The sequence below is a fragment of the Trichomonas vaginalis genome, chromosome V (genome assembly GCF_026262505.1).
Source record: "Trichomonas vaginalis G3 chromosome V, whole genome shotgun sequence".
Classification (NCBI taxonomy): Eukaryota; Parabasalia; order Trichomonadida; family Trichomonadidae; genus Trichomonas; species Trichomonas vaginalis.
In genome coordinates this window covers 1,775,395-1,797,131 of record NC_067207.1, presented here as the reverse complement: position 1 = coordinate 1,797,131, position 21,737 = coordinate 1,775,395, and the positions used below count along the sequence as shown (strand labels likewise).

The window sequence follows — 21,737 nt, the reverse complement described above, 5'->3', positions numbered from 1 at the left end:
GGAGTTTATAGCTAAATTAATCCATAAAAGTAATTTATTTTCAGAAAAAAAATTAATAAAAGTCAAATTGGTAGTAACGATAACGATTTTGACTTTTCTTGATGTATCATGCTAATATTTTTATATATTTAGCTAATTTGAGGTTAATATTTCGATGATAAAATGAAAATGGAATTTGTGCATTTCTGAGATGAAAATATAACTAAAATAAACTGTGTTAACTAAATGGTCATCAGCAAATAGTCAAACGGGCAATTTTCACAAAACAATAATTTCAAAAATTTTAAGGGTCCACTGTAAAAATTGAAAGTCTCTCAAAATTGAGAGGTGATTTGCAAATAATCGTTATCGTCTTTTTTCGAAAATCCACTTTTCCTAGTGTTCTGATTAATATTTTGTGAATGTAACAATAAAGTATATGTTTTAGTAAGATGATAATACATTCTATCACTTCAAATCACATAAAAATTGCAAAATCAGCGAGTTTTATAAGAACATGATTTTTTCGAATTTTTTCGCTTCTGGATGCGTGTTTTGAAAAATAGATATTTTCGAATTTTGATTTTAATTTAAGTATAAATTTTATATTAGGAATTTTTTTGACCTATTTCCAATCATTAATTCCTAAGTTTTTCTAGGAATTTAATTGAGAAGAAATTAGGAAATTCGCTTTAATGCCATTACATCCTAATATTGTGATGCATGTAGTTTATATTTATTGAGGCTAATGCCGGAATATCGTGCATTTTATAAAAAATTCAAAGAATTGACAATTGGATAGCACAAATTTAATTCTCTAGACAAAGTATTATTGTTTATATATTCAAAGCATTATCCTTCGTTTTGAAATGTTGGCCAAAAATTTTCGTGTTATTTTTTGTGTTTCAGCATAAATTATGTATTGACTTATGAAAGATAAGCATTTTATTCATTATCATAAAGATATACCAAAACAAATTGATAAAATTTAAAAAAATGTGTATTTTAGTGGGTATTATTCTGGCCAATGCCCATTTTTAAACGATTTAATATTGACCATATCAATAGCCGACTCAATGTAAAAATTTAGATATTATTTTTTTCATTATTCAAACTTTGATAAATTTTAGTATAATGAATGATTTTGTTTCGTGTATGATACAGAAATGAAAAGCTTGATTAATATCATTTTGCATTTTTTCAAGAATGTTAGAGTACATCTACATTAAAAAATCGGATTCGAATTGCGATACTGCATCAAATTGTTGCACATCTGATAAGGATTTCAAAAGAGTAAAGTTAATTCAGAATTCAAAATATTAGTTGGGCCTTAGTAAAACACCATCTTGAGCAATATTTTTGGGGCGACGATAGGTCTTATTTGGCCTTACAATGGACCCTTAATTAATTAACAAAATTATATACCATGGAACCCCGAGCTATTATTAATGTAAATGATCAAGAAAACCTTGCTATAATAATTGAAGCTCGATGAGAAAAAAGCAAAATAAAAAAAAATAATGTATATCAAAGCATATGCGTATTTGAGCAAACATCATAGATTCAGATTCATATTTTGATAAACAAGCTCTGACATTTTCGTTTTCAAAATTGAATGACCGTAGAAAACATATAGAAATTTTTTCTCAGATATATTCAAAAATTCTATATTTCATTTCTATTTTGAAATGACAATGTTAGCAATTGAGGATTTATATTCAGTATCCAAAGTTTAGGGTTCGATTGTTGATGGACAAAGAAAAAAGACAAAGTCTAAAAATTTGATATTTCGTTATATGGATATTGATGCAACGATTTCATTTGGTGTAAATATTTTTCTATATTTGATTTTTCAATGATGGCAGTTGAATTTTGCAATGTAAATTTACGTTTCTTGAATTTTTTTCTTAAGACTCGTTTTTCGGCAAACTACACTTGATATGGATACTCAAACTAAAGAAAAAACAACATCTACAATTAGCGAAGATCTAACGGCCACAAAAAGCTATTTTTATCAGCTCAAGCAGAAAAATGCGAAACTCGAATTATTATTTCCCATTTTTGATCAAAGTATGCAAGAAACAAAGTTTCCATGCTGCATCATGGCCATTATTTCCATAATTATTATGCTCCAAACGCTTTCTGTTGGACTTTGGATCTACACGCCAATTTTCGAGAACAGTTCTAAGGGTTGGAAAAGATTTTACATCGATATTCTTACAGTCTTTGTTCTTACAGATCCATTTGATGTTAAAACACCCAAATTGGCCGTTACTTATTCAACTTTTTGCATCGCAATTATTACAATTCTTCTCACTTTGTATTTAATATGGTACGAAAGAAAATATTACCAGATTCCAAAAGTATACTTATATGTAGCACTAGCACTAATTGACATAGTTGACACTTTTCTGATTATACCGGCAGTAAATATTGTAAATCATGGCATAATTTCATTAAAATACGGATTTAATATAGCTTTTGTACAAGAAATCGTCGTCGGATCCATTAATTTCATATTTTTCCTTTCAACATTTTTAATTTCTACGAACCTTAAATCGAGATCAGTTGTCATTACGAACCTTTTATTCCCATTATTTGATGACTTTTCAATTACTCTCTGGATAGCTTCAACTTCAATATTTTCATTATTTTCTGCCATTTTTAACTATTACGAAGCTTGGGTTTTTGTTATTGGCGACATTTTTCATTTATTGATGACTTTGTACATTTGTTACAAACTTCATTACATTCCATATTATGAAGTATGGCGAAATACACTTAATATGGCTTTCTGCATCACAAGTATTGCATTGGATATCAACTATTTAGTTCTTTATTCTTTTAATCTAACGTATAATTATACGGTTTTAGTTATGATTTTCTCTTTTGTTTTAGGTTATTTATTTTCTGATTTCTATTTCAAACTGATGATAAAAGAAATCACAGAAGATTTGACTTATGATCCTGATATTGTTGATGTGAAAAAGTACTTAGAATCAATAGGAGTTGGAAAAAGTCCTTCAATAGCAATGATGTATATAAGTGTTGGTTTGACACAGATTTGTGATTACTTCATTGATGGTTCTTTGACAGAATACATCTTAAGCAAAGATGATTTATCAGATGCAACATCAATTATTTTACAAATATTGACATTCTTTCCTTTCGAATCAGAAAAAATGAAAAGAGCTTTCAAAATTGTTGACAACAGAAGAAAACAGAAAATTTCTGACAAATTCCTTTTATATCAGGCATATAGAATAAGGCTACGAAGATTAGTTTCCGATACAAGAGACACAAAGTTCATTTATGATAAGTTAGCTCAAAAAACAAAAGAATGCAAAAATGTTTTAAATTTGTTTTGGGACAAACAATGCCATAATGATGCATATTTGTTTTCTGTTGGAAAAATGATAGAAAATCTTGATTTATTGTTTAGAACTGCTATAAGTGATATACCAAACAATGTCAATATAATGAATTTATATGTTGACTTTTTAATTGAATGTAAATGCGATTTTGATGAAGCAATTTCAATGCAAATAAAAGCAGATCAGATTTATTGCGGAAAGAATTTCAATGTTGACTTAAGTTTTCACTCATTTGTCAATAGATTTCCAAGATTTATCAAAGATCATTATTTAGATTTGAAAGGAAACAAAATACTTAGATGTGACAGAGATGAAAAAATTCTAACAAAAGATTCAACTCCATCATCAAGTTCTTCCGATATTGATACAGAAAAAAGTAATGCATATGCGAATAAATTAATAAGAGATGCAAATCTTCGAATGGCACTTCATGGTGCTGTTTCAAACTCGAAGCCAAAAGAAATTAATTACACCAAGATTTTGACAACTGTTTTGTTGATTATTAATATTTTTGATTTCATTTTCCTTTTTGAATTCATCAGAATGAAACTTGAATGGAGAAAAATGAGCTATGAAAATGTTGGAAACCTTGCTTATTCAACGTTCTATCATATCTACTCAAATATTTATATAATGTGCAAGTTTGCAAGTGATAATTTTAGATATGACACAACACAGAAAAGTATTGGAAACTTTACATTTGATAATTTATTGACAGAAACATTAATAAAAAGAGATGCATCTGTTCCAGAAAAAGCATATATTGCAGCAAATAACAGTAAATACTATTTGAAACAATTGTTGGATAACATTGCAAAATTAGCAGAAGGTGGAAATCCTTTTGCAATATCGCAAACATTAATCGCTCATATCGAAGATTACGTTGTTTGTAAGGATGGAATACCTATTGGAAAAATCCCTGTGTCATTGAAAGACCAATTAACTGCATCTAATTATATGGTAGCTGATATTGCAGGATCAATGCAACAAGGAAATGTTTTTCCAAATATCTTTCAAGATAATGATTTTTGTCAGAAAATGTCTAATGATAATGAAACAATCAGAGCAACTTATAACTCTTTGGATCAATTATTCGATTTCTTTTCTAGAAAGTCTAAGAGGAATTCATTTTATTTTCTGTTAATGACAGTTATTATTCCATCAATTGTTTTTGTTTTAACTATTTTGTTCTATACTTTGGCTATTCTTACTTATCATAGAGGAAAGAATAACATAATCAAAAGCATGACATCTATTTCATCTCTTGATAAAGATGAAGCAAAGCAGCCTTTGTCATTAAAAATAGAAGATTCTTCTGTTCAAGCTTCAAGTAATGTAATGAATAAGAAAGATATTGTTATTTATTTGCCAATTTTTGTTTATTCGATGTTGATCATTGTTATTTTAGTTTTCCTTTCTATTGGAATTAGCGCAATAGGATTAGATAATAAGTTATCAACAATATTAAATTGGTATTACTTTTCTTGCTCAAGAATCGTTATCTCTTGTCAATTAGGAAGTAGTGCAATACAAATGATATTGTTGAATGGTTCTTTACCGCAAAGTATTATTTCATTTAATAATTTAACCAAAATTGCCACGAAAAATCTTGAAAAGATGAATCAAGAAAATCATTATGTTTTATATGGTGATGGAAAATCATCAGGAAGCTTAGGTTTTGATGATCTTCTAGATCAATACCAATTATCAAGTCAATGTTCAATTGATGGAGATCCTCAATCTCTTCATGATATGTATGCTTGTTCAAGTGTTGTTCAGCAAATGATTGTATTAAGAGATATTGCTTCAAGTGTTATCAAAGATCCTCTTTCTTTTGGAGGAAATCTCGACAGCGAAGTTGCTTCAAATTTGGTTCATATATTAAGATATCATTTATATCCGAATGTAATAAAAGTTACACATAGAATTGGCGAAGTTATGGAAGAAACATTTGAAAAAACAATGAGAATTTTAGGTATTCTTGATATACTTGGATTATTATGCTCTGTTATTTGTTTTATTTTGCCATTCTTTTTAACAAAAGTTATTATGATTAATTATCATACAATGCTTGTTCTTTTACAACATATTTCGCCAAAGGTAATAACAGAATCATCTGACATCTTAGAATTCTTTTCATATTCATTGAAATCAACAAAAGGAAAAATGGGAAGATTCAAAACAATTATTTATAATACAAATGAATGCATCATTGTTTTGAATCCGAATTTATGTATAGAGATTGTTAATGATAGCATTGCCAGCAACCTTGATTATTCTTCAGATCAAATGCTTGGACAAACAATAATTAATTTTGTTGTTGAAGATGAAAAACAAAGATTATTAGATCAATTGGATTTGATCATAAGATCAAATGAAAAGGAATATATTGAAGATCATTTTGATTTGATTAATGAGAACAATGAGTTGATTCCTTTCAAAGTGAAGATGATGGGAATTTATAATGAGAACAATCAGATTTCATCAATTGTTTTAAGTTTGAACAACGAAAGAAATGATTTAGAAAAACAAAATGCAGCGAACATCGCAAAAACAAGATCAGAGAAACTCTTAAATCAGATAATTCCAAAGGAAATTTTACCAAATCTAAGTGTAAACAACAGAGAAAATACATTAGTTTTTCAAGATGCAACAATTATTTATATTAAAGTTGCTGCTTTCAATGAATATTCAGAGAATTTGTCCCCATCTGAAACAATGAAAAACTTGTCAAAAATATTTGAAGATTTTGATAAACTCCTTGTGAAGTATCCAAATATTAGAAGAATTAAGACTTGTGGATAAAGATACTTATGTGCATGTGGTTTATTCAATGATCCTGCAAAAGAAAAATATGCTTTGGAAGCTGTGAATTTCGCAGAAGATTGTTTGAAATCAATGGAAGATATAAATACAAATTTGAATTCTTCCCTTGAGTTAAAAATCGGAGTGCATACTGGTGGGCCAATAATTGGCGGCATACTATGGAACATGGAATTTGACATAATAGGAACAGATATAAACATTACACATTTCCTGGAACATACTTGTGTTTCTGGACATATTCAAATTTCGGAAAAAACAAAAGAACTTATCGGTGACAAATTTATTGTCAAAAGACGCGGAAACCTTCAAATCAATGAGAATATTAAGATTGTATCTTATTTTGTTTGTTAATTAAAAAGTATATTTTTTTGAAAATAATTTTTTGAGTAATGCAAATGCTGATACTATCATAAACTCTAGATTCAAATTAGCTTAATCTGATATTATATATGTTCAACGACTTTTTAAAAAATTTCTTATTTTGAAAAAAAAAATTCTTTGTATGATTTGTTGAATAATGCCATGCTATTGTCCATTGTCGTAATAGTTACAACGGTAATTATGATGTTTTTAATTATAATTTTTCGTATATTTTGAATATAGAGACGTGTTCTTAATAAACCCTAAGTTCATGTAATAATATGTGGGGACTTATTTGATTGAACTGCTCAATATATTGATGAAATCTCAATTTTATTTTTAAATAACGCATTTATGCCGTTAAAATGCGGAACATAGTTGTTTTATGCAGTAGTCAAATATATGTTCAGAACTGTGATTGAAGAATGAATAATCATTGTTTAATGACATGTGATTAGGGCAAAAATATAGAAGTTGGATGTTCCCGCTGATCGAGTGAAATTCCAACATTGTTAAAAAGAATATTAATAGGATTTTGTTCATTTTCCACATAGTTTGAGTGAAAATTTAAACCAATTATATGACCAAAGATAGTTTTTAAGATTTTGATAAATATATGAACGAAATGATTGTGCAGCAATACCATACAAACATAAATATCTTTCAAAATTTATAAGGCCGTTGGAATTTTTGATAAATCTTAATTCACAAATTCGAAATAAAAAATATTATAAATTGATATAGTAATGATTTGTAGCTTTTTTTTATGGGGCAATAAAAAGTTGGGGAGATATTTGAAAGAAATTATGCATATTCGAGATAAAAAATCATTGATAGAAGGAGATATTTTAGATCTTATATTTAATTTTGGTAAAGTTAATTTTTCGAAATTGAATATAGAGGGTAATGAAACTACAGATGTCACAATCTCAATTTTTTCAATGAGTTTTTTAACAAGAATGATAAGATTGTAGAGATATAATTGATCAAAATTAAACAGATTATTTGATTTTTAAATAATATTCTCAAAAGAAACGACATTCAAAATTTTCTTTTATGAGAAGTATACAGAATTTAATGGTGCCAATTAAGTATCAGTAATATATAAATATTTTTTTATAAAGTTCATTTCGATGTTTATCAATTGAGCTTTTACAGAATTCGAAGAATTATTTTTCAAATTCAATGTGATTTTTCAGAAAAAATAAAATTGGTGTTATAGCCTAATGCCATCAAATAATGATGTGTAATGGATTTTTTCATATTTGTAAAAAATATTTTTGTTGTGAAATAGAAAAGTTGAAATAAGCCTAATGTATTATGTTTAATAATGTTATTTCGATAAATTTGAAAATAATGCAATCAAATTTTTATTTAGAGGATTGAATAGCATAGTATTGAATTTCATTACTTCTCGGAAAACTTCGTAACATGAATTTGTTACCAAAATTAAATATAAACAAATAAGGGTTTCGTTTTGCGAAAAAAACGTACAATACGCAATTTCGCTAAAAAACATTTAGCTAGCAATTTCGACCCTTGACTCCACTCAAGACGTCACTTTTTTAATTTTGCGGTATCATATTTTTGGAAAATCTTTATGAATATTATATAAAAAGTCTCTTTAATATCTATATTTCATATTTTTATCGATTTTTAAAGTTTTTGCGAAAAGTATTCAATTATTTTTGCTATTTGGTCGGGTAAATGTCAGATTTGCGACATTTTCTGATATGATATTCAGATTCTACGTTGATAATAATGCTTATAGAACCCTCTTGCTATTGTGTCAAAATTGCGAAACCGATAGCAAAAATATCTCGCAATATCAAAATTGAGATATTGAGTGAATTATGCATTATAGAGATTAAAAATCTGATTTGTGAAAACATCTCATCAGTTTCTAGCTAATTCAAAAATCTTTACTATCTTATTCGATTAAAATGAAAAGGGAATAGTTTCATTATGCTTTAAATGACAGCCTTATAATATAATCATAGTTTTCGCTCAATATGCAGCATTTTTTTTTCGAAATCTATGGTCAATGTCCTAAATACTGATTGCTTTGCATTCATATCTCTTACATTTTCTATACCCACATCACTATTCATTGCTATTCCTATCTTTTTCATTTTTGTTTGTTTCTCATAATTTCTCAAAAAACACGATAACTTGATATTTGTAAATATCATACTTTATAACGTAAATAAGAACTTGACCTATTAAGAAAAGCAGTAATGAAAAGAAAATCTGAAATTCATAAAAATTACAAGTTTCTGATGACAAGTTGATTCTGTTTATTACAATATACAATGTGTGTGTAAAGAAAATACTTTATTTACTAGTTAAAAAATCATTTGGTATTGATCAAGTTATTTTTTCTGGATAAGATATTATATGGATAATTGGATAGAAAATACAATTATATAATCTTGTACCTGGTTTAATTTGTAATAAACAGAAATTCATCAAAAGTGACAGCTCTCAATTTTTTGACATTTGTAAATTCTAAATTGAATGAGAAAAATGAAATAATACTAAGCATAATACAATATTCTAGATTTAATTATAATTAGGAAAAAGTTAGTTTTGAGAGTACTTTTCATAGGCATATAGAATGAAATCTTCTGAAAAATAATATCACATAAACTCATATTATTTTCTAATATATAACTATTTTCTATAAAAATCAAATTCAATGATCTTAAAAGCGAAGGATAAACCTCAAAATTTACGAATATAATGAGTGGGAATATAATGCTTATCTATCATAAAACCATATGAAATATTAATTTTTGCTTTACGCCTAATTTTTGACGACAATTAGCAAAAAATGTTAAATGTTAACACTCAGTCCATTTGAATATGAAAAATAAAATTGACTTTGATTAAATGTTTTTATTTATCATGCAATTCTTCTTGCGACCAAAGATTTGAATAAAAGTTCAAAAAATAAGATAGCTTAAAAAATAATATACGGTAGTGTTTACTAATAGATGAATAGTATATAAATTCTATTAAAATGGATTTGATCCAAAAAAATATATAAAATTTGATCATAAATAAAATCGTTTTAAATTACTTCTTCATTTAAATTATAACAATTATTTTTGGTTTTATATTTTTTTGGATCAAATCCATTTTAATAGAATTTATATACTATTCATCTATTAGTAAACACTACCGTATATTATTTTTTAAGCTATCTTATTTTTTGAAATTTTATTCAAATCTTTGGTCGCAAGAAGAATTGCATGATAAATAAAAACATTTAATCAAAGTCAATTTTATTTTTCATATTCAAATGGACTGAGTGTTAACATTTAACATTTTTTGCTAATTGTCGTCAAAATTAGGCGTAAAGCAAAAATTGATATTTCATATGGTTTTATGATAGATAAGCATTATATTCCCACTCATTATATTCGTAAATTTTGAGGTTTATCCTTCGCTTTTAAGATCATTGAATTTGATTTTTATAGAAAATAGTTATATATTAGAAAATAATATGAGTTTATGTGATATTATTTTTCAGAAGATTTTGTGTTCTTCTTCAAAATTTTATTTTTTTATTAAAAAGAATCTTTACAAAATATACATTTACTTTAATTAATATTTAAAAACGTGCTCTATCAAAAGTTCCAAAAATTCAATATTTTACCTTTTTTGAGGTGTCACTTTTGATGAATTTCTGTTTACAACAATATCATAGTTTTTTTTTGGTTTCGCAAAACATCCAAAAACAAATATGCTATAAAAGTGACAATTTTAGCAAAACGAAACCCTTAAAACAAACTTTAAACTCATTAATCTTTTTATAAATTTCTCTCAAATGGTTGGTTTTTAAAATAGCAATGTACAAATATAAATAATATTGTAAGAATCAATGCGACAAAAATGCTAGGTTTTCAATTTTATAATGTATCAAATTCAATACTTCACAAAACATCTCTGAATGAAATATTAATATTCATTGTCACCTACATTAGTACATTATTTCTAGATAAAATAAGATTTGAAGTGATTCAAATTTCTATGGAACTTAGCGGTTAAGTAATTTAGATTAATTTTTTGAAAAGTGTGCAGCAATAGTTTCCTTTTATAATTGTACATGACGTTAATAAGTTTTGATAATTCCACTCAAAATTCATTGATTAAATTTTATCCTTTCAAACCATATGTATATCTTGTGTCCACTTTCTACACCATTTCTAAAAATAATCAATTATTTTGTTCTCAAAAAAATTCATAAATGGACTTGAAGGAACTTTACAGCCATCTGCCATATGCCGCAGCACCACCAAATTTGAGTAATCCCATTATATTGGTAACCCCGAGTCCTCTTGTATACGAAGCTCCAGTCAAATATGCCTACTATCCAACGCCGGCCCCAACTCATTATTGCTATACGCCAGTTCCTCACGTACAAAGTCCCTTTTCCCATTATAATACAATTGTTCCCAATTATTTAATCCCACAGCAACCAGTAAGATACCCCGTCGCCGAAACAAATTATATTCAACTTGATTCATCAAAGAGTGTTTCGGTAAGCGTCCTGATATTTTCACTCAGTTCTCAAGTAGTTAAGCGGAAATTCGATGAAATATGTACAGACCCAAACATTACATTCAATCCCCAAACAATCAATTTGATTCCTTACTCTCTTTGGAAATCAGAAAATATTACATTTGGGTATCTAGTATCTTTCCATTTCAGAAAGAGAAATTCTTCAAACTCCAAATTTCCGATAAAGCTCTTCAATGCTCTCAAGATTACTGAACACTGTCCGGATCTCTTCCCGCATATTGGTGTGAAATGGATCACGGATGATGTTATTTGGGTTGATAGAGAAGCATTTGCCTGCCTTATCGGGGTTAAAACCGTTGAAGGCGGTTTATTCCATCAGCAAGGTAACTTCCCTTCTCATGGTTTTGTTGAATTATCATATGAAGAAAGTCAAATGCTTGCAAATAGCCTCAACTTGGGTAGAATTGACTTATCTGTAATGAGGCTAGTCAGGCATAGAACTGGATTATTCAGAAGGGGATGCACCGAACTTGATATTTTGCGTTGCCAATGGAAAGGTTGATTTATTTTCATTGGCTTTTTAAAGTTATTGTTTGAGATTAAATTCGCGTATAAATTGTTAATTTTTTGATTAATTCGATTCATTTTAGGATATATACTCATATACTTAGTAGATTTGTATTAACTATGATGAAATTAAGATTTTATTGTTGATTTAGAGTTGTACCTGATAAAAAAAGTGTCATATAATATGCTCTTCTCTGAGCATATATATGAGGATGTTCTAAACCCCAAAACATGGGGAAATCTTTCATTTTATCATATTTGATGGTAGATTTAAATTTAATATCAATAGGAAATGTTAGTATACTAGTTTTGTATTCAATGTTCTGAATAGTAAAAGTCGATTATGAATGATTTCCGAATCAGAGGAAATGCTCCTTATAATGTCAATTTGATAGTAAAAAGCATAACGGTATTCTCAAATTAGATTATTTGTGAGGAATGAATAAATGAATTCCGGATTTAGAAGAAAAATAATTTTTCATCATTTTCCTAATCAATCAATAATTACATACTATTTATTCCGGATAGTTTAAAAGTTGCTTCAAAGACAATCTATTCTCAGCGAGAGTAGTTGGGTGAGGATTCTTCTGCATGAGTGGTGGCAATACGCTTAAAAGTGGTATTGAAAGCGGCATTATTTCCTGTCCAGGAGGTAATGTAAGACCAGCACTGGCAGGTGATGGGATATCCATGCAGATATCAGTCTGTTGAGCATTCTTTGGTTTTCTACCGCGTTTCTTAAGGGCTGGCTCTCCACGGGCCATTCTCTCAAGCCTACGCTTAAGTGTACTATTCCATCTGTTTTTAACGCAATTATCTGTTCGTCCGTTAAAATATTTTGCAATTTTGGCCCATGAGTTGCCAAACTGTTCATGAAGGGTTATCAGAAGATTATCTTCCTCTTCCGTCCAGCTTGCATGTTTGATTGCCGGATTAAGATGATTGATCCATCTTTCTCTGCATTGTTTTCCAATTCTACCTGGTAGTAATGCAGCTAGTTTAGACCAATCTCTATCACCGTGTTCTCTAATAAACTCAAAGATCTTTTCATCTTCTTCTCGAGTCCAAGATCCTTTAACTAAATCAGGTTTTAATGCTTTAATCCATCTACCTGATACCTGTGGTGCTGTTTTATTAGGAAAACTCTTTGCAATTTCAGTCCACTTGATATTAGTACTTTTCGAAACAAGATTTGTTAGGAGTTCGTCTTCCTCAGGTGTCCAGACAGCTGCAACTGAGCTATAGCTGCGCTGTTTGCGGGAGCGAGTAGGTGCGAGCGCCATTCAGGATCAAAAAATAGCATACGTTTATATTTCATCGATGAAAAAAACACAAACGCATTACATATTTTTTTCTGATTTACATCTTTTCAAATAATCCGATACTTCGAAATTAATAAATAATGTTGAGAATACCGAATACATAAATATTGGGTTTTTGACCAAAGATATTTTTGAGACCATATATAAATTTGTCGCCTTTTCTGCGTTCATGTCAAAGGCCTTCGAACCTAATATTATGCATGATAAATAAATTCTAGTCGATTTCAAACACAATTAATTCGATTTTATAATGTTTTACCCATTGAAACGGACGAAATTTCAAATTCATGGATGAGCTTGCTGTAAGCATTCTAATTTCATCTCATACTTTTCACTAAAAATTTTCGAATTCGGGAAAATGAAATCTAAACCTTGGATTATCATGGTCTTATTTTGATTTTCATATTTTTTTTTGAATTTTTGAAACTAGTTATGTCTTTTGATCTTTATATAGTAGATATTTCTGTATTCTAAATCATACAAATGAAATGATTATTAGCACACTTTTATATTATTAGCGAGTATTATCAAAATTGATTATATCAAATTCCATTCGAAAATAATCATGGCAATACAGATAAAACTTAACACGGAATGATCAATATACAAAGCACTTTTCTTAGAAAGTAAATCAATTTGGACATTTATTTCATTTTCTTCAAAAATATCCTAAATTATCAAGTTCTTCCCCTCGTGGAGTATCTCATATAAGGAGTTTATTAAATTTTTCACCTTATTTTTATAATATGCCATTATGAAATCGATGATTGTTGATATTTGAGATGGAACTATTTGAAAAGTTTACATAATGAAAAATAACCTTAGTAAAATGAATTTATTGTAATTTTATCATATTGTTGATATACTCAAATTTCAACACACTCAAGTTCCTATTGAATTTTTTGATAGTCTCAAAAATGCTTGATCTTGATACCGACACTGATGAACCATTAAATAACATGGATCCACTTACAACATTGACATTGGAGCTACCAAAATTCGTAATTGATCCGAAGAAAATCGAGATTTTAGATTCGATCGGCGAAGGAGGATTTGCTTCTGTCTACAAAGGCATTGATAGGCGAAACGGCAATTTTGTTGCTATAAAACAAGTCTTTGAATCTCGTGTTTATGTAGATAACTTTCGAAGATTTTCAAATGAAATCCGAACAATGGCCCGCTGCCATTGCTGCTGCCTAACAAAACTCATTGGATTTACCACCACAAAACCGTACTCAATTATTACCGAATTTGAAGAAAATTTATCCCTTGATTCACAGTTGACAAATAAAAAGAAAGCTGATATATTCACAGGCACTAGATTATCCAAAATAGCAATGGGTATCGCTTTCGGTATGCAACATGTCCACATGCTCGGTATTTTGCACCGAGACTTGAAATTAAGTAATATCCTACTTGATAGGGACTACAATCCTAAGCTATGCGACTTTGGAATTGCTCGATTTTACAAAGATGATATGGAATTAACAAGAAAAATCGGCACGCCAATTTATATTGCCCCAAAAGTCTTCACAGACAATCATTATACAAAAAAGGCCGATGTTTACTCCTATGCCATACTTCTTTACGAGCTTTCGGAGAAAACACGCCCATTCAAAAAGCCTGAAGGTTTATCTGTGGCAGAAATCATCCAAAAGGTCGTTCAGGCAGGTCAGAGACCTCAATTTACTGATGTTACGCCAATTCCATTAAGAAAACTCATAGAATCTTGCTGGGATGCGGATCCAACAAAAAGACCAGAGTTTTCTTACATTTACGAACAATTTAAGTCAGGAAAAGTGGCATTTCCTAATACAAAATCAAAAGATATCAAGGCTTACGCGGAATATCTTGAAAATGACGCCAAAGAGAACCAACAATTGATTGAAGAAGAGCTAGAAAAGGCCATACCGGAAGAAATTGTTGACAGAGAGATGGAAAAGAAGAGACATAAAGAAATGAAACAAAATTCTCCAAAATCAGAAGAAACAAAGCACATTTCTCGTCGTAAAGGCAATGGAGAGATACATGGAGCATTGATTGTCCCACAATCTCCACCTTCTCCCTCTCAAAAGGCGATTAATTCACCAGATTCTCGCAGTAGACATTTCATGGCCGGAAATGTAAACGATAACCCATTTCTCAATGACGTAAATATGCCAATTATGTCAAAAATGGCCGCAAAACAATTTAGGCCTTCATCAATCTCTCCAGCCCCTCAGAGTCCAAGAATCGTACCGCCTACAAGCAAAAGACCATCTGCACCAACACCAGAAGGCTTTGGTTCTTCAATGGTCGAACAATCTACTGAAAATGATGGAATTCAATCAACACAAAACCCTCCACGCTCTGGAATGAGGAGATCAACATCCAACATGAAATTCGAATCAGATGAAGATATTTTGAGAGAATTATCTGATGAAAAATCTCATTATTTCAGAAAAGCTCTAAATGAAGCGGTTGGAATTACAGATATTGAATTATTTGAGAAGTTTGCGGTTGTTTTGGTCGCTCACGTTGCAAAACCAATAAGTTCTACCAAATTAAAGCTGATTCTCCAAGAAATCAGTGATTTAATGTCAAAAAGTGATGAATATGTCCAACTATTCAACAAACTAGGCCTATACCAAGTACTTCCATCGAAATCCGACAGTTGTCTTCAATATAATTTAAATATTATCAAGGAAGTGTTCTCAAATCATCCTGATTACCTCACAAATGCACATGTACAGGTACTTGGCAACCTACTCGAGAAATCTCCTGAGAAAATGTTGAAACTTTTTTCATTTTATGGGAAAAACTTTTCAAAATTCAGTAATCCATGGGTAATATTAGATATATTACTTACTAAGCAGCAGTATGTCGTAAATACAGAATACGGAGCCGATTTAGTTCGAATTTTATTTTATTTGATGCAAAACTATCAACAATACTCTGCCCAAAGAGGTTCCCACTCAAGAGCGACATTCATTAGTTGCTTAGATTCATCAAACATCAAGACTTCTCAAGCTGCTTACAAAGCATTGATGAATATCGACCAAGACTTGAGTTATATCAACTTTTCGATCATCATAAAGCATTTGTACAACGAGGATCTATGGGAATACGCCATTTCTTTGATGTTGAGGTCGAATTTACTCCCCGCAAGTTACGAATTGATCAAAATGCTGATAGAAAAGGCCAAAACATGCTCCTACGCATGGATTCTTCTGCTTAGAATAGCAAGTAACCATCAAGGAGCTGCAATTTTCGCAAATGATATCCAAATTTGGCAAAATTTGGCGAAAGAGAGTCCAATGAACGCTTTTAAGCTTTTTGTTTTGGTATTCACCAATACAAACCTAAGAACAAAGATCAGTTCTTCATCAGAATTCTCAAATATGATGAAATATTTTACTGATAGCGATAACAACCAAATTGTGTATGCAATACCATCTATAATAACAAGATCACAGATAGACATCGTTACTTTGAAGCGTTTGCAAGAAGTTGGCTTCATTTCAAAATTAATCAAATTTGCAATCGCAAGACCAACTGATGTTGACGCAAATAATACATGTATCATGATCTTGGACACATTGGCCAGAGTTGGATATTGCAAAGAATACATTGACTATTTTAAGTCATTAGTTCAGTTACTTAAGGAACCAAAGCTTTACAACAGAGTTCTGACTGTGATGGTGACTCTTTCTTTCCACTCTGAATGCGCAAAGGCTTTGATTTCCCTTGGATTAGTTCCTTATTTCACTTCTTTGAAAGAATACGAGAAATACCAAGCTTTGGCAATTTCTTTCCTTAAAAATGCCAGCCAATACACTTAATTTATTAAATTATTACATTGTTTGTTCTTTATTAAATTTATAAATCATGTAATTGTTTTTAAACATCAATGCTCTTTGAAAATTATCGATATCTTGTGGAAATCTTTACGAAAATATTAAATATTGAATTCAATAAAAAAAAATTTAAAATTTTATTAACAAAAGAAGCTCATAGACTATAAAACACCAAATAAATCCCTTGAAAATAAAGCAAATTTCAAAAATTATACTTTAAATAACCAATATCTCATTCGATATTCAATATTTAAACTGAATTTCATACAAAATTGAGTAAGTATATATTCTGTGATTCAAAATAATGATTATTATCATACTATCATTAACTATAACAAAATGATAAAAATTGTTAATTTTTATTTGGATTGATTTTCATGTAAAGAACAAATAATTTGCTAAGATAAAGTACGAAAAGATAATATTTATGGTAAATAAATCAAGATAAAATATAATTACAAAAAAATCAAATCTTTTTGACGTCAAACGAAGCACAGCGAACAAAGAAAGCATCTCCAACGAAGAACCTTCCTGTTACGTTGAGAATTGAGTTACTGTGGCAGTGCACGGCCGTTTCAAGCACTCCAGGAATAGAAATCTCTGTTTCTTCCATTCCTGCGGTCAAAACAATTCTCTTCTCTTTCGTATCGCGATCTTCAGCTGAGAATGAGAGCATCACCTTTGTATTCGTTATCTTCTTGTTGTTTGGCTTGACTTCGGCGCTGACAGTGAGAATTTTCTCAGATTCTCTTTTAATTGAGAAAGAAACATCGAAAGGAGGCTCCTGGAGCAGTGCAAATGTTGTTCTGTCGATCCTGACGTGATTCATGCTCAAATCACCTGAATTTCCGTCTTGATCTGCCCATTTAAGGTTCAACTGTTTCTGAATCTTTGTTTTCAGTACAAGCATCTTCCAAAGCCTTACTTTATCGTTTTGGTCCAACGGTTTGTTCAAATTTTTGACTAATGCTGTTTCACATTTTCTTGTGTACTCAAAATCGAGATTTTCGTATTGGAACCTCAACGCGTCTTCATCTACATCGGTGTTGATTCTATCGAGCTCAACTAAGTAAGTTCCGTAACTTAATGCAGCGACAATAACGTTGTGATCGGAACCAGTGACTTCTATTGGGATTTCGAAGGGGTTCCTGATAATGACCATGACTAAAATTGTCTTGGATGAGAAATCATCGTGCCCTTCCACAGGGACAACGTGTAATCTGTCGATGTGAGGTCCTTCAGCGACAGTTAGGTCTTGGTAGTACTCGAAACGCCTCGCGAACCTATCAGAACCGTATTCCAAGGCAAATGAAAGGTTTTTGACAGAGTTATCGTTGATCATTACGAGATTGAAATTAAATGATTGGCCGGGCTGAAGAGATTCTGGCATCGGAGGGACAATCTTGGGTGGGTAATCAATAGGCAATGAGTCGTATGTCAAAAGAGGCGGTGGCGGAGGGAATTTGACATCTTTTAATTTAATTTCGACGTCAGAAGTATTAATTAACTCGAATGGGACCTTGGAAAGAAGGTTCTCGTAAAATACTGGCTGTAATCTGAATGGTAATTTGATGTTTAACATTGGCATTTTCTCAATAACCTTGAAAACAATAGGAGTTTCAAGAGTTTGTACGACGGTGAGGTTTCCCGATACGAACTTGAATCCTGTGACCTTCATTTCGCCTTCCTGGATGGCAGAAAGAGACAATTGAATCGTTTGATTTCTTTTTGGAGCCAAAGCAGCAATCGCTGGGGTGCAGATCGCATTTGTAGCCTCAAGGAAACAGAAATCAATGACGAAAACAATCTGTAATGGGTTGTAAAGCTTCAATGTGAAAGTTAATTGTTCTCCAACAGCGCAAATGTAATCTTTCTTAGTATTTTTCTTATCTAATGCATTGTACAAGAAGATGGAGTTGCTCCTGGTCATCTTTGCTTCGTAAATCGGAGATAATGGTTCTTGAAATTCGAGTTCTCCTTCTTTATGGAACAAAGTATTGGCATTGATGGTAATAGGAGAAGGAATACGTGATAATAATTCAGCTTGTTTGCTTCCATCTTCGACTTTGTAAAGATTTTCTAATAAATACTGCATAACAGGGATTTGGATATCTCTTTGGATGGGGACATCAGATGTAAAGATCTGTGTAGCGAATGATATACGCTGCATGTGCCAATTTGAGTCGTGAATCAAAGATTCTGCCAAAGGCTTCAAAATCAATGGATTTGATGTAGGTTTTCTGTTGTAATATAAATAGGCGTTGTATGTAAATGTACGTTCGTGGCCGCATTGGCGGAGAAGAAGTAAAGCGAGAATTTGGTATCTGTTGTATTCATCTGACGAAGAAGATTTGCTGTTATTCAAGACATATAAAAGAAGATCACGTTGGGATGACTTAGGAACACGTGGAACTAAACGAAGAATCAATCTGATAATAAATGCATTATTTTTGCTTCGAAGAGCGTAATTTAAGGCGGTGATAAGCCCACCTGGCCATTCTGAGAAGTCAATATTCGAGAATGCCGCAGGAATCGAGTTATCATATAAAGATTTGTCGATATTAAATGATAATCTTTGATTTTTGGACTGTTCAAAAACCTCAGCTAATGCAATGTAGTCTGATTTGTTTTTGAGTGCCTCTTCGTAGTATTGAGAAGCAATATAATATCTGCCAATTAAGAAATAAATCGATGCCAATTTAACAAGCGAAGCAGGTGTTTCGTTTTTAAGAGCTGGTTCCTGCAAAATGGGATTTGGGCCTTTAAAGTACTGCCAAAGGCAAAAGTAAAATGCTTGTCGAATACTTTCTTTAAGAGTTGCGTTATCTACGTTACCAATTATTTGCCTTCCTGGAAATTGTTCTGCAACGGGGTATTCTTTTGTTGTAAATGCAAATAAGAAAGGAATACAATTTGGATTTGTTGTTTGAACTGTTTTAATGAAGTTATCAGAATACAATTTGATATCATCGGGTGATTCTGCCATGGCAATGCCAAGTGCAAAATCATATGAGAGATGTGGAAGATTTTCTTCTGTCAATCCAATCAAAAACTCGAGAGATTCGGTGTTTTCGCATACTTGAATGGAACATTTTGCACGACCATTCATGTCTTGATATACACTATCGATTGAAAGCACATCTAAATCTAAGTCATTTAAAATTTCGTCGCAGATTTGCTTAATATTATAAAAAGCATCTGGAACTTTCAAACCAACCGGCGTGATGATAGCTCGGAACTTTCCAGAGTGTCCAAGAAAAGCGCACGGAAGGTCATAGATTTTCATTTTACGACTTTTGGCATCATAAACTAAAATTTTCATCATATATCACTACTATTTATACGGTTGTTTTAAAATGCTAATTATTTGTATTTAGAAGTTCAATAACTTTTTTTATCGAATTTTTGATATCAACGAGGAAATAACATAAAAAGGAGCTAAGCAACAGAAAACTATTCTAGACTTACTATTCCTTTTGCCTTAATCATGAAATGTTTTATAAATGTTTTTTGAAAAAAAGGTTGTAAATTTTTTTTGATCAACTTCTATTTTTACTGATGCAATGTATATAAAATTAGGTTTAATCATAGAAGCAATTTACTCCTTGCCAGCCTTCTTTGGACGGATAGACTTGCAGTGGCCGCATTGTTTATGGCGGCATTGCTGAGCACGCTCAGAGAGACGAGCATAGCACTTGCGGCAGACAGAACGCTTAACGTTTGTCTTTTCGGCAAGAATACGGAGGGATGGTTCATAAGCTTCCTTGCCACCACCACGAAGACGAAGAACGAGGTGGAGTGTAGAATCCTTCTGGATGGAGTAATCTTGGAGTGTGTTGCCATCTTCGAGCTGCTTGCCGGCAAAAATGAGACGCTGCTGATCCGGTGGGATACCTTCCTTATCCTGAATCTTGGCCTTAACATCCTCAATACGGTCTGTTGGCTCAACTTCGAGGGTGATGTGCTTGCCAGTAAGGGTCTTGACGAAGATCTGCATAGCAAAAAGGACGGACCGACCAGACCCCTCAATTTTTTTGTAAATTTTTCATTCCATATTCGTGTTTTTAGCGTATTGGAATCTATTTGATATGAACATTAAATGTCATGCTTTAAAATCCCGAAATTTCATGAGTAGGTGACAAAAGTGCATACTCTTAAACAACCATCGGATTTCCGGGTGAAATCGTGACACACTTTCGTCTTTCGTAGGCAGTGGTGGTTGTTACAAAAGGTAACTTCGAATGTAGCGTGAAATCTGCAAAAAAAATTCTGAAATTTGAATGGAGAACACAAAAATTGAATAGTTTACGTCAATAAAAAGAGAAAAATGAAGCCTATGTGTCTCGAACCTAGGACTTAGAGCAGCAATCCCACTGTTTATCCCATTACACTACATGCATCTCTCACCTCAGTGAATGAGATCAACTATATGATAACTTTTCCCTATTATATTCTTGTGGAAAAGTGACAAATAGCAACTTTGACCCTCTCTCGAAATTTCATGAAATTAAATTTCCTTGGAAAATCATTTTGCAATTTCCATAATTTAACTATTGAAGTGGAATATCTACTTAGCAGATATCCTGTTTAGAATATTATTTTCTCTATTAGCGATTATCTAATTTGAGTCCTATTAATCCCTGGAGAAGACATAAATAATACATCAAACTCATGTGAGATAAAACCTTTCTTAGGATGATTCAGTATTCATGCATAATGATAGCGATATTACAACATAATTATTACATTTTGCAGCATATCCTCGTCATGTTTATGCATTACACGAGGATACACGATTTAATCTTAGCTGTTTCCATCTTTCAAAAGGAGATCCGAGGATTATCAGATCAACTTTCCTTAAAATTAGGTAATCAGTAAAGAATCAATATTCTTGCATACAAGATAGACAATTTCAGTTTGTTTGAGTCTCAAATAAGTTAATCTTT

At 31.0% G+C, this 21,737-nt stretch overlaps 6 protein-coding genes across 6 annotated transcripts, besides 6 other annotated features; 3 read left to right on the top strand and 3 right to left on the bottom strand.

The window, feature by feature from the left end:
* Nucleotides 1-287: 287 nt before the first annotated feature.
* Nucleotides 288-1,378: a mobile genetic element.
* A 489-nt stretch (nucleotides 1,379-1,867) lies between these two features.
* On the top strand, nucleotides 1,868-6,525 carry TVAGG3_0263020 (adenylate cyclase type 1 family; the record flags this gene model as incomplete). The annotated part of the gene is made up of 1 exon (XM_001583039.1): nucleotides 2,052-6,158. The coding sequence occupies one exon, from the start codon at nucleotides 2,052-2,054 to the stop codon at nucleotides 6,156-6,158; it is 4,107 nt and encodes a 1,368-aa protein (XP_001583089.1).
* A 2,465-nt stretch (nucleotides 6,526-8,990) lies between these two features.
* Nucleotides 8,991-9,027: a mobile genetic element.
* Nucleotides 8,991-9,027: a terminal%2Cinverted (terminal inverted repeat of Banshee-A3 transposon ID:TVAGG3_0263010).
* Nucleotides 9,028-10,206: 1,179 nt separating this feature from the next.
* Nucleotides 10,207-10,242: a mobile genetic element.
* Nucleotides 10,207-10,242: a terminal%2Cinverted (terminal inverted repeat of Banshee-A3 transposon ID:TVAGG3_0263000).
* A 341-nt stretch (nucleotides 10,243-10,583) lies between these two features.
* Nucleotides 10,584-11,676, top strand: TVAGG3_0262990 (transcription-initiator DNA-binding domain ibd family; the record flags this gene model as incomplete). Its single annotated transcript, XM_001583040.1, has 1 exon — nucleotides 10,792-11,628. The coding sequence occupies one exon, from the start codon at nucleotides 10,792-10,794 to the stop codon at nucleotides 11,626-11,628; it is 837 nt and encodes a 278-aa protein (XP_001583090.1).
* A 443-nt stretch (nucleotides 11,677-12,119) lies between these two features.
* Nucleotides 12,120-12,971, bottom strand: TVAGG3_0262980 (RNA polymerase II transcription regulator recruiting protein; the record flags this gene model as incomplete). Its single annotated transcript, XM_001583041.1, has 1 exon — nucleotides 12,149-12,916. One exon carries the CDS (start codon nucleotides 12,914-12,916, stop codon nucleotides 12,149-12,151), a length of 768 nt encoding a protein of 255 aa, XP_001583091.1.
* Nucleotides 12,972-13,786: 815 nt separating this feature from the next.
* TVAGG3_0262970 (protein kinase protein) lies at nucleotides 13,787-16,939 on the top strand (the record flags this gene model as incomplete). The annotated part of the gene is made up of 1 exon (XM_001583042.1): nucleotides 13,873-16,776. The coding sequence occupies one exon, from the start codon at nucleotides 13,873-13,875 to the stop codon at nucleotides 16,774-16,776; it is 2,904 nt and encodes a 967-aa protein (XP_001583092.1).
* A 301-nt stretch (nucleotides 16,940-17,240) lies between these two features.
* TVAGG3_0262960 (trafficking protein particle complex subunit 9 family) lies at nucleotides 17,241-20,110 on the bottom strand (the record flags this gene model as incomplete). The annotated part of the gene is made up of 1 exon (XM_001583043.1): nucleotides 17,258-20,077. One exon carries the CDS (start codon nucleotides 20,075-20,077, stop codon nucleotides 17,258-17,260), a length of 2,820 nt encoding a protein of 939 aa, XP_001583093.1.
* A 202-nt stretch (nucleotides 20,111-20,312) lies between these two features.
* Nucleotides 20,313-20,813, bottom strand: TVAGG3_0262950 (structural constituent of ribosome; the record flags this gene model as incomplete). Its single annotated transcript, XM_001583044.2, has 1 exon — nucleotides 20,390-20,788. The coding sequence occupies one exon, from the start codon at nucleotides 20,786-20,788 to the stop codon at nucleotides 20,390-20,392; it is 399 nt and encodes a 132-aa protein (XP_001583094.1).
* Nucleotides 20,814-20,920: 107 nt separating this feature from the next.
* Nucleotides 20,921-20,950: a mobile genetic element.
* Nucleotides 20,951-21,737: the final 787 nt, after the last annotated feature.